The 15,000-nt window shown below is 40.4% G+C and overlaps 1 protein-coding gene across 1 annotated transcript in view; it reads left to right on the forward strand.

Annotated features, from left to right (window-relative positions):
* hlcs (holocarboxylase synthetase (biotin-(proprionyl-CoA-carboxylase (ATP-hydrolysing)) ligase)) overlaps window positions 1-15,000 on the forward strand; it is a 39,304-nt gene that overhangs the window by 15,752 nt on the left and 8,552 nt on the right. The window contains exon 7 of the mRNA XM_053646022.1: window positions 13,745-13,812. Within this exon, the coding sequence (XP_053501997.1) occupies window positions 13,745-13,812 (68 nt within the window). The remainder of the gene's footprint in view (window positions 1-13,744; window positions 13,813-15,000) is intronic.

A 15,000-nucleotide genomic window follows, 5' to 3' on the forward strand; every position in this document is an offset into this window, starting at 1 on the left:
TGCATCACACCCTGCCATGCTGAATAGAATTAAGTTGCTATTGAAGGTGAGTAAATGAATAAACAAAAGTTCCTGTGTTATTCTGTAAGGCTGGTGCCAAGATGTCTGAACCTAGAGAGTACTACTCTCTGAGGACAAAGGACAACTTCCAGAATGAACACTCAATCTTTCTCCAATAGAATTAGCATCCACACCTGAGATAGCACATCATACTGAGTGGAGCCTGGAAGATCCTTACTTCCTCTCTCCCGCACAACCTTCTCTTTTTCTGTATTGAGATCACCTCAAAAATTAGCGTCTCCATCGGAGTCAGCCTGGAAGATCCTCACTTCCTCTCTCCCCACACCCTTCTATTTCTCTGTATTGAGATCACCTTAAACACATCCAAGGTCTAAATGCACTGCATAACATGTTTTCATGCAAATAAGATGTCAACTATACAACTAAACTATATTCTACAAAAGGTCTCAGTGCAACTGGAAAATATGGTCTCATTCCCTCAACAGCAGTTCAAATAAAAATATTACATGCCGTTAAAGGCATACCCTCCCAGGGTCCCTCACTCAAATTACCTCCTGTATGTAAATAAGGTACATCCTTCCACAGACATCAAATTATAATCACAAACAGCACTTTTTGGTGGACCCACAGAGCATCTGGATATTTAGGGGAGAGCTGGCCAAAGATTCAAGGAATCTGTAGACAGATCTCCCACACGATCACTGTGTGTAGTTTTTCTCTACCAGGTATGTAAGTGTTGTCTCTCTTATGTTGTATTATTATGTTTTGAATTTGACTGGAATGTAATGTTGCATGTAATTCTTTCTCATTATTATCAATAGTAGTGTTGAATTGGGATGTTTTCATACCTGGTTAAATAAATTATTAGACTTGATTATATTCTGAATTATTCTGAAATTATTGTCTCTAGTAAATTAAGTCCTTGTTACAGCAAATCTGCGACCAGGTTAGTACAGGCTAACAATTTGGCATTAAGTTAAGTGTACTTAGTGTGTACAGGCTCAGTAGGAAATATCTGTTTAGGACAACATAAAGTTGATCGACCAAGTCTAAATAGGATGAAGTCTAAACCTCTGATTACTGTAATATTCTTCTAGCTAACGTGTACATAGGAAACTATGGCATGATTATATAAAGCTAATTCTACTTAGATATTATTGGTCTATCTTTGTAGATTTAGTGGTCAAGACCTCTGGCTGGAAATAACGTTATTGTAATTAAGTCTTACTAACTAAGGGAACTAAGAGACTAGGCTAATGACTTGGCTCTAGTTAAGTATACTTAGTGTGTACAGGCTCGATATGAAATACCCATTTAGGACAACATAAAGTTGATCGACCAAGTCTAAATAGGGGGAAGTCTAAACCTCTGGTTATTGTAATCTTACTCTAGTTAACGTGTACATAGGAAGCTATGGCTATTGGTCTGTCTCTGTAGATTTTAGTGGTCATGACCTCTGACTAGCGATAACGTTACTATAACTAGGTGTTACTATATAAAGGGAGTAATAAAGCACTATTTAGAAAAGGGTAAGCATGGGGCGGTCGTCTAAATAATATTAGTCAGTTATCTCTGGCTAATGACCAAGACTGGCGAGTTTGTGACCGTGAGATCCGCGCACACGACCGGCGCGAGACTCGACACGGAATCCGAATGAACCAGCACAATTTATAGTATAGAATAAATTAGAATTAATCAAGTATAGAAGATCAAAAGTATCAAAATATGAATAACTAAGAAATAAATACAACATCGAAGTTTTTACAGTTGGAGTCAGATTTAATTGGAGAGAGTCAAGCAGAATTGGAATGACAAATTTAAATATATTCAAATCGCTTCAAAAAGACAGAAACATGTGGGAATCCTTCTACCACGTCATTGGATACCGTCGTTGGACCAGTCAGTGGACCCCTACAATTCCTACTGTGATCATTTTTTAGATTTTTGCTATTGGCCTTTATTTTTTTCCCCCCCATGGGTATGATTTCTGCTTGAAGGAAGTCACTATACTCTATAAGACTAAAGGGAACTCATTATGATTTTATGGTTATTCACATAACTATTTGCACCACCAGTTTAATTTCTGAATGCCCAAAATTTTAGCATTTTTCTTTAAATGACATTAAATGTCAAGTGAATTGAGAAATGTTAGAATCACTCTTATTAGGCACTTGTAGTCCCATAGGATCTAAAAGTGAGCAGTTAATAAGGTCCACAATTCTGTGTCTTATTTTTAGTTACGTATGCCGTTTACTGGACATGGAGTAGGTGAAACCAATAATTAAGTCGTTCAGTGGAAAACTCCGACTGTGGTCCAGCACTGTGGTTACACTATACCCAGAACCAGTTTTACTTTTTATGACATGGAAAACTCTTATTACTAAGAAGGACTTCACCTAGCCCATGATACATTCTCATACCTAGACATAATAGTACATATTACATTGTCATACCTAAACCCCTGGTGTTAGAACTTTTCATGGTGGCATTGCCAGTGGTGGCTGCTGTGGCACTGATGAGGCTGATGGGGGAGGCGTCCATCTTCCCACATTTAGAGGCAGGAGGGCGTCAATTGAAGATTTGAGCTGGAACTGATTTAATGCATGAGTGAGCTCACTGCAGTAGGGCCGGCTGCGCCTAATGGAGCTCTTTGTCTTCGGCTCCCCTTAACACAGCAAGCTCGCCAGTCAACAGGCTGGATCACAGACGCAGGTGGGAGCCATTAGAGCTGTCATAAAGTTTGAAAAATGGATTCTGGAGCGCAGCTGGAGTGATTGGAAGTGACAGTGTTGTCATTAGTGTTGTAGGCTAAGGGAAAAAAAGCAAGGTGGTGGAGGAAAAAAGAAACACGGCTACAGTTTGATTTCCCTCTTGCTTGATTATGAGAGTAATTTCCAGATGTCCTCTTGTTACAATCTGATTAAGTAGTATTATTCTTCTCTTAACAGTCTTCTCTAGATCACATCCTCGAAGTGCCATTGCATGCTCTGTATCCTTTTGTATTTTACAAAGAAATAGAGCAGGTCTATGCAAGTCCATAAGTCAATTAGCAATTATATAAAAGTGTTGAGGGTTCACACGTTCTCTTCATCTTCTTTGTTCTTTTTGGTTCAGCTTTGTCGGTATATAATTGCAAATTATAGGTTATTTAAAGGCTGTTTAGAACGTGCTTTTGTTCAACACCCAACCTGTTGGAAAGTGCTTAAAAGCACTTGGAAGTGTGTATCGCGTGTGTGTGCGTGTGTGTAATGTTTTTTTATATATATATATATATATATATATATATATATATATATATATATATATATATATATATATATATATAATGTGTATATGTATGTTTGTGTGTGTATGTGTGTGTAGCACCTCCAGTGTAGCTCCAAAAAGGATCAATTATCAAAACTGAGTCTAGCCTTAGAAAAAGCTGGTTGCCTATTATTTGGCTGTGTTTGGGGCATATGGGCGTGGTATCAACAGGTTGTCAGAGCGTTGTTTTTACAATATGTATACATCAGGTTTGATTTTTAATAATTTGGAGTGCTTGCTTTAATTACACTTTTATTATGAGTTTGTTTAGTTCACTGCAGTAGGCAGAAACACTTCCGATTCAGGATTGGTGGTGCGGAGCCCTTGGCTGATGGCACAATATGACTTGCATCTTGTTGCAGGTCACACTTTTGCACAAATTACTTTCTTGTATTTCCAGAAGATGGTAAAGTTATGCTAATTTCCTTTTTTTAAATGCACTGTATCACTGGAAGTTTAATATTAGTTTTCCCAGCTTTCTGTTTAATAACTCTCTCTCTCTCTCTCTCTCTCTCTCTCTCTCTCGCTGTAGCTCTCTGAACAGAGGATAAAGAGGGCTATAGCAGGCTGAGTAATAAGGCAGTACTGGGTTTTGGTTGCGAGTATAGTGCGCTATACTGTGGGAGAAGTCTCTTATAAAGACTGAACTGAAAAGGGGGGTTCTGTGTGACTGTGGGGGTACGATGGTACGGGGTATATGTCTGTGTGTATGCGAGGGTGAGAGAGAAAGAGAGAGTTAGAGGGGGAGCGGTATGTTTGGCCAGAGTATTAGCGCTTTGTTTGACCAGAACAGCCTAATAATAGGTAGAGGGAGAGACAGGCCAGTGTTCTCACAAGGTCACAACCGGGCCAGAATCTCAATGCCCCCACGGACCATGGGGCAAGGGCATCTCCCAGCAGGCTGCTGCTGCCTGCTCTTATTAACACCCATGTTAATGGAATCTTCTCTTCAGCTCATGTGGTTTAGCACCAGCTGAGTTTCGGTTATTAATGTAACCTATTTCATATTGCCTGTTTGTTAGGAATATGCTCGATCACTGATAAATGAGTACAGCTGGGCGATCTCGCAATATATCAGATTACAAGTATACGATGCATATTGTGTGTCATGAAATTGTATATATTATAATATAATATTGTTACATAATAGGATAATATTGTCCATCCCTGCTGTCAGTGAATCATATAACCTTGTGTGCTTAGGGGGTTCAGGTAGTCTTATGTATAGCACTGGCCTGTACAGCTGCTCATGGTAGTTAAGTGTGTGAGGTGTTTACTGGTTAAGCACAAGGGAGCAGTCAATTTGCAGGCAGCTACACACAAACATATGCATTTGTAGAGAGTAAATGATTATTTTCCTGCTGTTGTAATTCAGATTCTCATGCCTAAAGCTCTCTGTTACCCTGCGTCTCCTCCCATCACGTAAGGAAAATGTTTTCAGTTCACCTGAAGCTACAGAGGTCACTCAGAAAGCATACTTTTCCTGACATGTTATAATTATATGGAAGGACATATTGTTTTATTTCCTCTGCAACTATTTTATATTCCTAGATTTTAAACTGTAGATTACGTGAGCTTCTCATGCAATATTACTCCATTGGCTGAATCTATTTCAGAGGTGAACGCATAAGTAGGTCAGTCAAACACCTCCCTCTTGATGTCCGAGAGTAATTAACACACACATGCCCCCACACATGCACATGGCAGACTGAGGCACCGCTGTTGGCCCCAGTTGCTGCAATCAGCGCTTGTTTTAACAGCGAATCCGAAATCCAAACGGACACTGTGCGGAATTAGACTCTGTTTCCGGTGAAAAACACTAACGCTGGGTAAGGAGTGGGAAGGGGGGGAAAGGAAAAGGTCCACAGTTACTAAAGCAGCAGGTTTGTACATAAAGCAAAAGTGGTCCAATTGACCTTGCAGACTCTACGACCAATTATCTAAAATTGTAAGCAGATGCTATGAGTCCTTATTTCATATTCTTATTCCTCCATCGGTGCCAGATGGTCCAAGAGTTTACATCGCCACTGAGCAGAGTGAGAAGTAGAGCAGAGGGTTAGGCTGGGAGAAGTAGAGACACTGATTGCTCTGGCCATTCTGACTACTAAGCATCATGCGTCACCTAAAATTATACAAAACAATCCAACAGCTACTGTGCGTATGTGGTGCTAAAAACTATTTTACAATTATTTATTTTTTTTAAATGATGATCAAATTTAAGTTGACTTGATTTTAAATTATTTTATGATTTCATAAAATCATTTAAGTCACAGCCAAATATGATAAAATATAATATGATATCTTAATAAGTTTTGCATTCTGCATACTAACCTTTCATGGATCCAGGAGAGAGTGAGAGAGAGAGAGAGAGAAGAGGGATGAGTCTCACTTCATCCGGTAATGGTGAACAATTCTGATTGATCAGCTCTGAGCCCCTGTTCGAAAATGATAATTCTTGTGGCTCTTCGGAAAACAGGATTATTCCAATTAATCACATTTACAGATTAGAGCTCTTCTATCGATCATCACGTTTATGCCTGCTACTGATCAATACTAATATGCTTATGTTAAGTGAGGGAAAATCCACTTTTAAAGATGCACTGATATCAGCAATCAGCATGTTTTTTTTGTTTGATTTGCAATTCCAGATCCAGTCAGAAGTATGTGGTTGATGTGAGCTAGTAACCCCGAAATGTTTCATATAACATTTTCTACATTGTTTTAGTTAGAGAGAGCATAAGGTTATGTGATGAATAAATATGTGTATTCGGACAGTTTGCAATGGGCGTGCTATCTACACCAAGGACTTGATCACTGCTATGCTGTCAGATTGGAGGCTTGCTGTTGGACAACTTTATCTAGGCATATTGGTAAGGAGTGAAAGATTAAGAGCAGTTTTAGCGGCGTAAGAGTAAGGGCCTGGCTAGGCAAATCCTGCTTTTGTTTGTGTGTGTGTGTGTCCCTCTCTCTGATCTCTCTGTGATGGCGGCTGTGTGTTCTCTGACCCTCACCCACACCCCCTCTCCAATCACTGTGTAAGTGACCCTTTGGGCTCAGCAGCCTGTGATCTGCATTCTCCCACACATGATGCGCTCTCGGCAGTGAAAGCTATCCCTCCTCTAAGGAGTTCTCTCTCTTTCAGTCCTTTTGTGTTTCTTTGTCGTGAGCGTGTTGTAATCAGGAGTTTTACAATGGCAGGACAGAAGAGGCTTCCAGACAATTCTGCCTTTCAGGATGCCTGATTGCTGCTCATTCCCCGATAACCCTGTACTTCTATACACACACACACACACACACACACACACACACACACACATATTGCTGTCAACCAGTCATTTGTCCCTTTTCTTCTTCTCACCTTGTACGTGTTGTCAACTCCACATGCCAAAGTGTCCTTGGGTAAGATACTGAACCCCAAGTTGCTCCCAATGGCGGGCTAGCGCCTTGGTGTGTGTGTGTGTGTGTGTGTGTGTGTGTGTGTGTGTGTGTGTGTGTGTGTTTGTGAACGGGTGAATGAGAAACAGTGTAAAGTGCTTTGTAGAACTGCTAAGGTTAAAAGGCGCAATGTAATTGCAGACCATTTACTATTTACATGTTTGTCACAGGGTGGTCATGTACATAATATGGATCTAGGTGCACAACAGCTTATGACTATGGTCTGAGCTACATGTATTCCTGTCCTCCAAAGCTGGTGATGGACTCCTATGGCCTACTATCTTCTCTTCTGCTGTGGGGAGTGCATTTTTTTTCTTACATTCTAGTACGATTTCTCAAGAATGCTGAGGAAGTCCGTGGTGTCCTCTAGCATCAACTTATCACTAGCCTTTATATTATCACTCGATGCACTGTTCTTGAGTAAGCCACTACTGCTCTGCATTGTTGCTCGAACCGTTATTCACCTCTCATTCTTGGTTTCCCTGGGCTGGTGCCATCTACTTCGAACATTCACATCTTCCAATATCTAACTGACCAGGGACTTTTTGCATACGTGCTAAAAGTGTGGTTGTCTGGGGCATGCCCATGAGCCTGATAAGTTAGTTGGACTATGCTGACCTGCATAATGGGGATGGAGTCAGTTTTCCCTTCATTCACCTGTCATTTTCCTCCCTCTGTGTCATGTCCACCGTCTGTGTTTTTTCTACTCAAAGTTTTCTCCACACATCCTGCCATCTACAGATTAGCTGGATGGTGGCTAAGTTCTGCTAGCCTGGTTGAGTTGATTCTTTAGCCAGTCATAAACACCTACATCTGACAAAGAATCATAAGCTCAGTACAAAACCAGAAAAGCAACCAAAGTCAATTGGTATGGACGACCTGGCAGCCGATTTGGTTTAACTATAATCATTGATTTTTGAAATGGATCGACCTCTGTCAACACATTTTGGCGGTTTCTATAACTGCAACACCAAATGCACTCTCTCCCAGCACTGGTTACAACATTTACTATCCCAAAGTGCCAGGATTTTATTGCCAACATTAAAGGAGATCACCTCACTGGTGGCCTCACCAAATGATGCTATATATCCAAATGTGTTATAAAGGGCAGGGATTTGGCCATTGATCCCCAGCCTTACTAATTGATCAGTGACTACATAATATCAGTGGGTACTGTTGACAGTGTTGCAGTGATACAAACTGTCAGCCCACAAATTTCTTGTGACTCAGGACCTTGTTGATATCTGACCTCAACAAGGATGCCACTCTGACACAAGAAAATTGTTCTGTTTTGGGAAGGGGTACATTCATAAAGTAGACCCCACAGTTCAGAACAGAGGGTTCTACTAAATGTACCTTCTTGTTCAGAAGGCAATTTGCAATTCTAAATATGATTGGGCTGAACTCATTCTTAAAAGCCCTCACCTTCCCTATACTAAAATTGCCAGATGTAATTCATGCCATAGATTATCTGCATAATGCCTATTTATAGGTTCCCACCATCCCATAACACAATTGTTTTCTGGAGATTTACTTTCCAAGGCCAGGCAATCCAATTACCTTTCACCTTCTCTCTAGGACCATTGTTCTTTTCAAGATGTCTGCAGGTGGCACACTCTACTCTGATGGCATCAGGATACAGCCGTATTTGGACAGCTTGTTCTTATGTGCTCCCACCAACAAGCAGACCATTCGGGACATGCCGAACTTCCATGCTCACATTACGGTCTCATGGTGAACTCTGAAAAGAACTCCCTAACATTGAAACAGACTTCACAGTTCATTGGCCCACACTCTGTCTGGCGAATATTAATGGACATGTTAGTTTTAATTATCCAAGCTGCCGTGAGGTAACAGCTCCTGGCGAGGATGCTAGAAGGGATTTTGTGAAGTTGGTTATCAGCCTGAGGCTAGACCCCCAGCCAGGTCACCTGTGCTTATGGGATTGGCCTTTTAGGGATGAAGCACAGACTGAGGATTCCTGTTTAGCAGTCCTGGAAACAGAACTGGACAAGAGCCCCTGGTACATGAGTCTTGTATGCCCTTAGGTGGAAGGTGTTTTGCAGATGGAGTGCACCTCATCTACTATACCTGAACAATTCCTAAAATACCAAACTTTCATCAGGGACTGCTAGAGAGTTGCGAGTCTCCATCTAAACTAAGTGTGTTTGGAATGTCACAGCACCATCTCTCTGGCATCTCATAAATGTATGACCTTTCTTAAAGGGCTGAGGTGTCTCCATATGCCACATATGGAGGAATGCCATTCCTCTAGAACTTGCCATGGGATAGGGATCTCCCCTGGTTGCTGGTGTCTCTTATGGCCCCCTCCTTACGATCCAGATGCCAATCTGAAATGGGTGTCTCTAAAACTGTTCTTTTGCTAGCTATCATTCAGCATCTGATTTGACAATAGGCACTGCATACGTTGGTGGCCAGATGACCTTGAGTAGCCTTGTGCTGAAAACCAGGGTTCTGGCCCAAGATCTTGTAGCAGAAACTGCAGAGTGTTCTCTGTTGTGCCTAGTGCACACCCTCTGGTGCTACGTAAACCATACAATGGTCATCCAGTCCTCAGTATATCTGCCACACAGCGGAAAGACGCAAGGGGTTTCCTTGTCTAAACAGAGACTAGCCAACTACTGGTGGGCATCATAGATGGGCTGGTTGCCTGGATAACACCTTTCCAGTGTCCTAAAGTGGGTCGTTTCTCATTGCATTGTCATGCATTATCCAGAAATAATAATAATGATAATCCAGCCATATTTGCAAAAAAAAAGACTTTTTGGATGGTCTTTGCATGCATGCGCACTCACCCAAGAAGGTATCAAGGTAATTCTTACCACTCTTGACAGTGTCCCAGGGTTCACAGAACCACAGCTGCATATGTAACAAGTGTTCTATGAGTAGAGCCTGTGAAGGTGATGAAAAGCTGATCAAATTCAAATTTTCAACCATGGGACCTAACGCATATCACTTCAGCAAATGTATTTATTCACAGTAGTTAAGTTTCTATAGGCAGTGATGGCCCTTGCAGAAAGAAAGTTGGTTACATTCCTTATCACAATTCATCAGAACAATAAGAACCACATGCAATGCAAATCAAGTCATACCTGGATCTAATTCATTAATTCATTCATTCATTTACTTACTATTCAACAAATTGGACATGCAGTTTCTCCTCTGTTGAGGCAGGTCAGTCCTGGACCTTTCTCTTTGGTTTGTGTATTTGTCTGGAGATAGTCCAAACTTTTGCCTCATGCGAAGGGGCAGTGATGGAATTGCTGGAATGGCAGCATTTGATAGGCTGCAGTTGTAGTGAAACTCACCCATTGTCAATGTCTAATTGCTAATTGTGGGCCTTTTTTCCATCCTCCAGCTCTCCTTTGTGGCCGTTATTGGGAATTTTTCGAATGTGTTTTCGGGTTCCTCGGTCGCAGACAAACCTCTGAGCTGCTTGGTGGACGTGCTTTGAAAATGAGATTAACTTTGGAGGAATAAATTAGACTGCGTATTGCAAAGCTCACAGACTTGAGCTCTGGCTTATTATAGATTGCCCACTTCAGCCCCTCACACTCCTCATCTTGCCCCCCCCCCCCACACACACACACACCCCTCGGCCTCACAGCTCTTATTGAAGGTGCCTCTTTGAGCCAGTAAGAGTATTCTGTTTAGGAGAGAGTTGTTTGAGCTGATCCAAGCCTGATCTCATATTTGTGTAGCAGAAATTAATTTGATGCCACTTTGCATGCTAATCTGTCAAGATTGATTTCCACTGGACAAAGACAGAGAAACTGAGAGTAAAGGGCAAGAGAGAAAGTCCATTCTGAATGTCTTATTTTTGTTGCTCAGCTCCCTTCTTGCGTTCCTACTTAAATATAAAAAATTTCTCCTAGTATAACTTTGTATAGAATTGATTATTTAGTTTATTTATCTTTATTCACACTTTTTGGATTCACTAAGCAATTACAAATTAAGATGTTTCCAAAAATTAATTCAATCTTTTAAAGCCTGGAATGGATTTTATATAATATGTATGTATGTATGTATGTGTGTGTGTGTATGTGTGTGTGTGTGTGTGTGTGTGTATATGTATATATATATATATATATATATATATATATATATATATATATATATATATATATATATATATATATATATATATTTTTTTTTAAATCAGAACTTTATTTTTAGGTTTTTTTAAAACAATTTTCTACACATCATTCATTTACTCATTCAAAGGAAAATGCTGGCCACACACACATACAGTGCTGTATCATACGCCCCCTTAGGTGCGCTTAATTTAGTCTTTGGCACAAGTACGCTGGCGCAGCAGTCTGAGAGGTTGCTCCTGGCTCTCCTCGCACTGTTAGCTGCTGATGTTCTTATTAAAAGTTCATTTTGCTTGGCTGAAGGAGCACAGAGAGACGTCTGGGCCTCTCGTGCACCCTTGTCGCCTCTTGATTTGTAAAGCAGCGGCGCTCGTCACGATCCAGCGCTCGGGGTTCTCTGGTGGTCCTGCCAAACAGCGCAAGCTCTCAATTATCCATGGCGCTCGGCCCCACCGCCTAACCGGCCTACACCGCCTCGAGGTCAGGATCCTACCACCTGCACCGCACACCCCACTCCCAGACACGGGACAAATCTGTTTGTCTCTGTCTGACTGTCTTCCTTTGTCTCTAATTCCATATCTTTTTAACAAATAAGCAGGATGGGGATTCAGTTAAATAGCACCATATTGTTTTTCCAGCATTATCCCTTGGCCCTTTTTCAGTACCTGAAGTCACTTGCAAGTTGCCCGAAATCCAGCATGCATTCCTTTTGTGTAGTTCAATTGATAGTTGAAGGATTTTTCGGAAATTGGGTCATGTGCCAGGAGTAGCTCAAGTTTTTTTTTTTTTTTTTTTTTTTTTTGATGTTACAGCCGCCCACGTCCTGCGTTTTTGTTGCTTTTTCCTTGTGCTTGTGGCACATGATGGAGGCTTTTTGGCTTTCAGGCTCTTACAATATGTCCAATTTAATTAGTCTGAGTTTGAGCGAAGAAATTCCTAAGTCTACAAATTAGCATTTGGTTTCCTGCACCTTCTGCCTTGGCCACTTTTAAATCTGCATTTCTCATAAATACCTATTTGTCTGCAGTGATGGCTAAATGTAATAGTACTATGAGGTAAAATTCCAAGAATGTGGTTAAGTATTCATTTGCTATTCAAATAAGTCTTACCAAACTCTCAATTTACTGTAAGCAGTAACATAATTTTTTTTTCCTCTAAAGCAGAGTGTTTCCTTTGTATGTCTGGCTCTTTCGCTTATGAGAGAAGTGGAATTAAAGGAGCAGTGCATGCAGTAATTTCAGTCCTACCAAGCCAGTAGTAGGTTCAGTGTTGCTTCTTCTGAGAGAAGATCTGTCAACTGTTGGTGTTCCTTTTTATCCAGTGGAGATAAAGATATCACTCGCTCTAATAGAGTTGCTCTGCAAGCCTCCTGTTCACAGGGACTGTTTGGTCTGGGAATTTACCGGATTATGGGAGTGCAATTTAAAGTCTCTGTCTCTGTAATACTGTCTCTTTGCATCAGAAAGCCCTGAATTACTGCCCTGTGTCTCAGCCTCCCAGGCTTTGGCCAAGGAAATTGAGGTTCTCCCTGGTTAAGCTCTTGTGTAAATTTATTTTTTGTAAATGACAGATCGCACCAGGATTCCCTCCAGATTCCTGTGTGTGTTGCCTCTAGCCACCCTGGAATAAGACAAATTTCCATCTGTTAGACAGAGAATGTGTGGCCCTAGTAGCGGCTTTGCACATGACTGTTGGCAAATATTGTTGCAATTTAAAATTAGTTCGGGTTTTTTTCTCTCCACTCTTTATTTTTACTTTTTTATAATTAAAACATCCAACACTTTATACACTGTGCATTCCACAAAACTTGATGTGTCAGATGTGTAAAAGTGATTCCAGCATTTAATTAATGTGCCTGACTAACATAACTTTGTAAAGGAACTAATATAAGGATTCCTTTTCAGCATTACTGTTTGACATCAGACAGGCACCTGGATTGGTAAATAGTGGTGTTGCATGCTTAGCATTCTTTTTCCAAAATTTGAAAAGATGCTTCAAATGTATTAGAGCGTGTTCACCCGGTCTAATGGTGTTGGCTTTACTCTATTGTGATTTTTTAAAAATTTTTATTCTATGGAGACCCTGAATTTAGCAAAAAGCAATAAAGGTTTAACTTCCACATGTATGCAACAGTTAATGTTTATCCCTGAGAGGGAAATGGTGTCTGCAACTATGTTAACTTAATGTGCACTTCAAGCTACTGTTTAATAGATATTAACACAGAACAGAACAGTAGACAGTAGGTAGACAGTATAGATACGGTACTGTGCTATAGAACAAGTACTATAAACTTTTTTCAATCATCTAAAGCAATCTTCCATGTTCCAGGATTTATTTATTTATTTATTTATTTATTTATTTATTAGCAGGATCCATATTGCTTCTTTAGGTTCTTTTTGAATTTGCAGCTTTCCCCGTATTGGCCTTGTGTCTAATTCATCGTAGCATCTGGCAGAATAATTATCTGTTTGTTCAGCAATTAGAGCGAGATTGGCACCTGAGTGTCACCTTGCTGTGTGGCCTGAGGAAGTGTGTGTGTGAGTGACACAGGGTCAAGTGGACGCTTGTTTACTTTAGTGGGGGTGTTATTTGATGAGAGCACCAGGCTAGAAACCCTGAAATGGGGGTCAAAGTTCAATTAAAATCCAGTGGTTTGAGAACGCAACAGCAGTGAGCTGTCAGCTCTTCTTTCAGCTCATAGTGAGTGAGTGAGGGAGAGAGATGGGAGCATATTTGCCTGTACCTATGAGCTTTCAAGGAGAAATTCAGTTAAAAAGGGATGGTGTATAATGTAGAACAATTAGTAGTGTTAATGTATGTTTTTTGTTTATATTACTTATATCTGATTGTTTTTTTTCTCTTTATAGATTGATGTTGCAGTTACCAGAGGATATGGGGTTAATTGCTGTGGCAGCACGTCAGACTAAGGGCAAAGGTCAGTCATTGGTACACTACACTGTTCCTCTTAGGCCCTATGGATTCCGTTTTAAATTTGTTGCTCCAAAGTCTGTTTTAATATTTTTCCCCATTTTATGACTTTTGGAGTTATTTTTATTTTGATAAGATTAATAATAAACTATTAATTAATTAATAATTCATAATTACATAATTAATAATTAATTAATAATAAACTAAGAAACTATTATTGTTATCATTGACATCACATTTTAAAATGACAACTACCTCATGTTTATTTTCTTAAATGTTTCACATTAATATTAATTAAATATTGTTAACTGTGATTGTTTTTATAGCCCCTGTCCTTCCCTAGATTGCTAAGCATTCTACTGATGTGCTTATAAAAGTTTATTTTGTTCTATATTACTAATGGTAATCTACATACCAACAGCTATTGAAAGGTGAAGAATGATTTAAAATGCATTATCCATCTTTAATAGTCAGCTAGCTCTGAGTCTTGTGTGAACAACTGCATGTTTAACAATTCTGCATTTATATGAAATTTCATTTGCGATAATGAGAAAAGAAAGCCATAGTGTTTTATTATCGCTAACATGCACCCTGAGACACTGCAGTTGTCACTTAACGCACATTTAACATACACCCATCAGCCATAACATTAAAACCACTGACAGGTGACGTGAATAACATTGATTATCTCGTTACAGTGGCACCTGTCAAGGGGTGGGATATATTAGGCAGCAACTGAACAGTCAGTTCTCGAAGTTGATGTGTTGGAAGCAGGAAAAATGGGCAAGCGTAAGGATCTGAACGACTTTGATAAGGGCCGATTTATGTTGGTTAGATAACTGGGTAAGAGCATCTCCAAAACGTCAGGTCTTGTGGGATGTTCCCAGTACACAGTGGTTAGTACCTACCAAAATGTGGGAAGGACAAACGGTGAACCACCGACAGGATCATGAGTGCCCAAAGGCTCATTGATGTGAGTGGGGAGTGAAGGCTAGGCTGTCTGGTTCGATCCCACAGAAGAGCTACTGTAGCACAAATTTCTGGAAAAAGTTAATGCTGGCTATGATAGAACGTTGTCAGAACACACAGTGCATTGCAGCACACTGCATGTGGGGCTGCGTAGCTGCAGACCGGTCAGAGTGCCCATGCTGACCCCTGTCCTCCACCGAAAGCTCCTACAATGGGCATCAGAACT

This window comes from Ictalurus furcatus, chromosome 16 (assembly GCF_023375685.1).
Source record: "Ictalurus furcatus strain D&B chromosome 16, Billie_1.0, whole genome shotgun sequence".
NCBI classification, from domain to species: domain Eukaryota; kingdom Metazoa; phylum Chordata; class Actinopteri; order Siluriformes; family Ictaluridae; genus Ictalurus; species Ictalurus furcatus.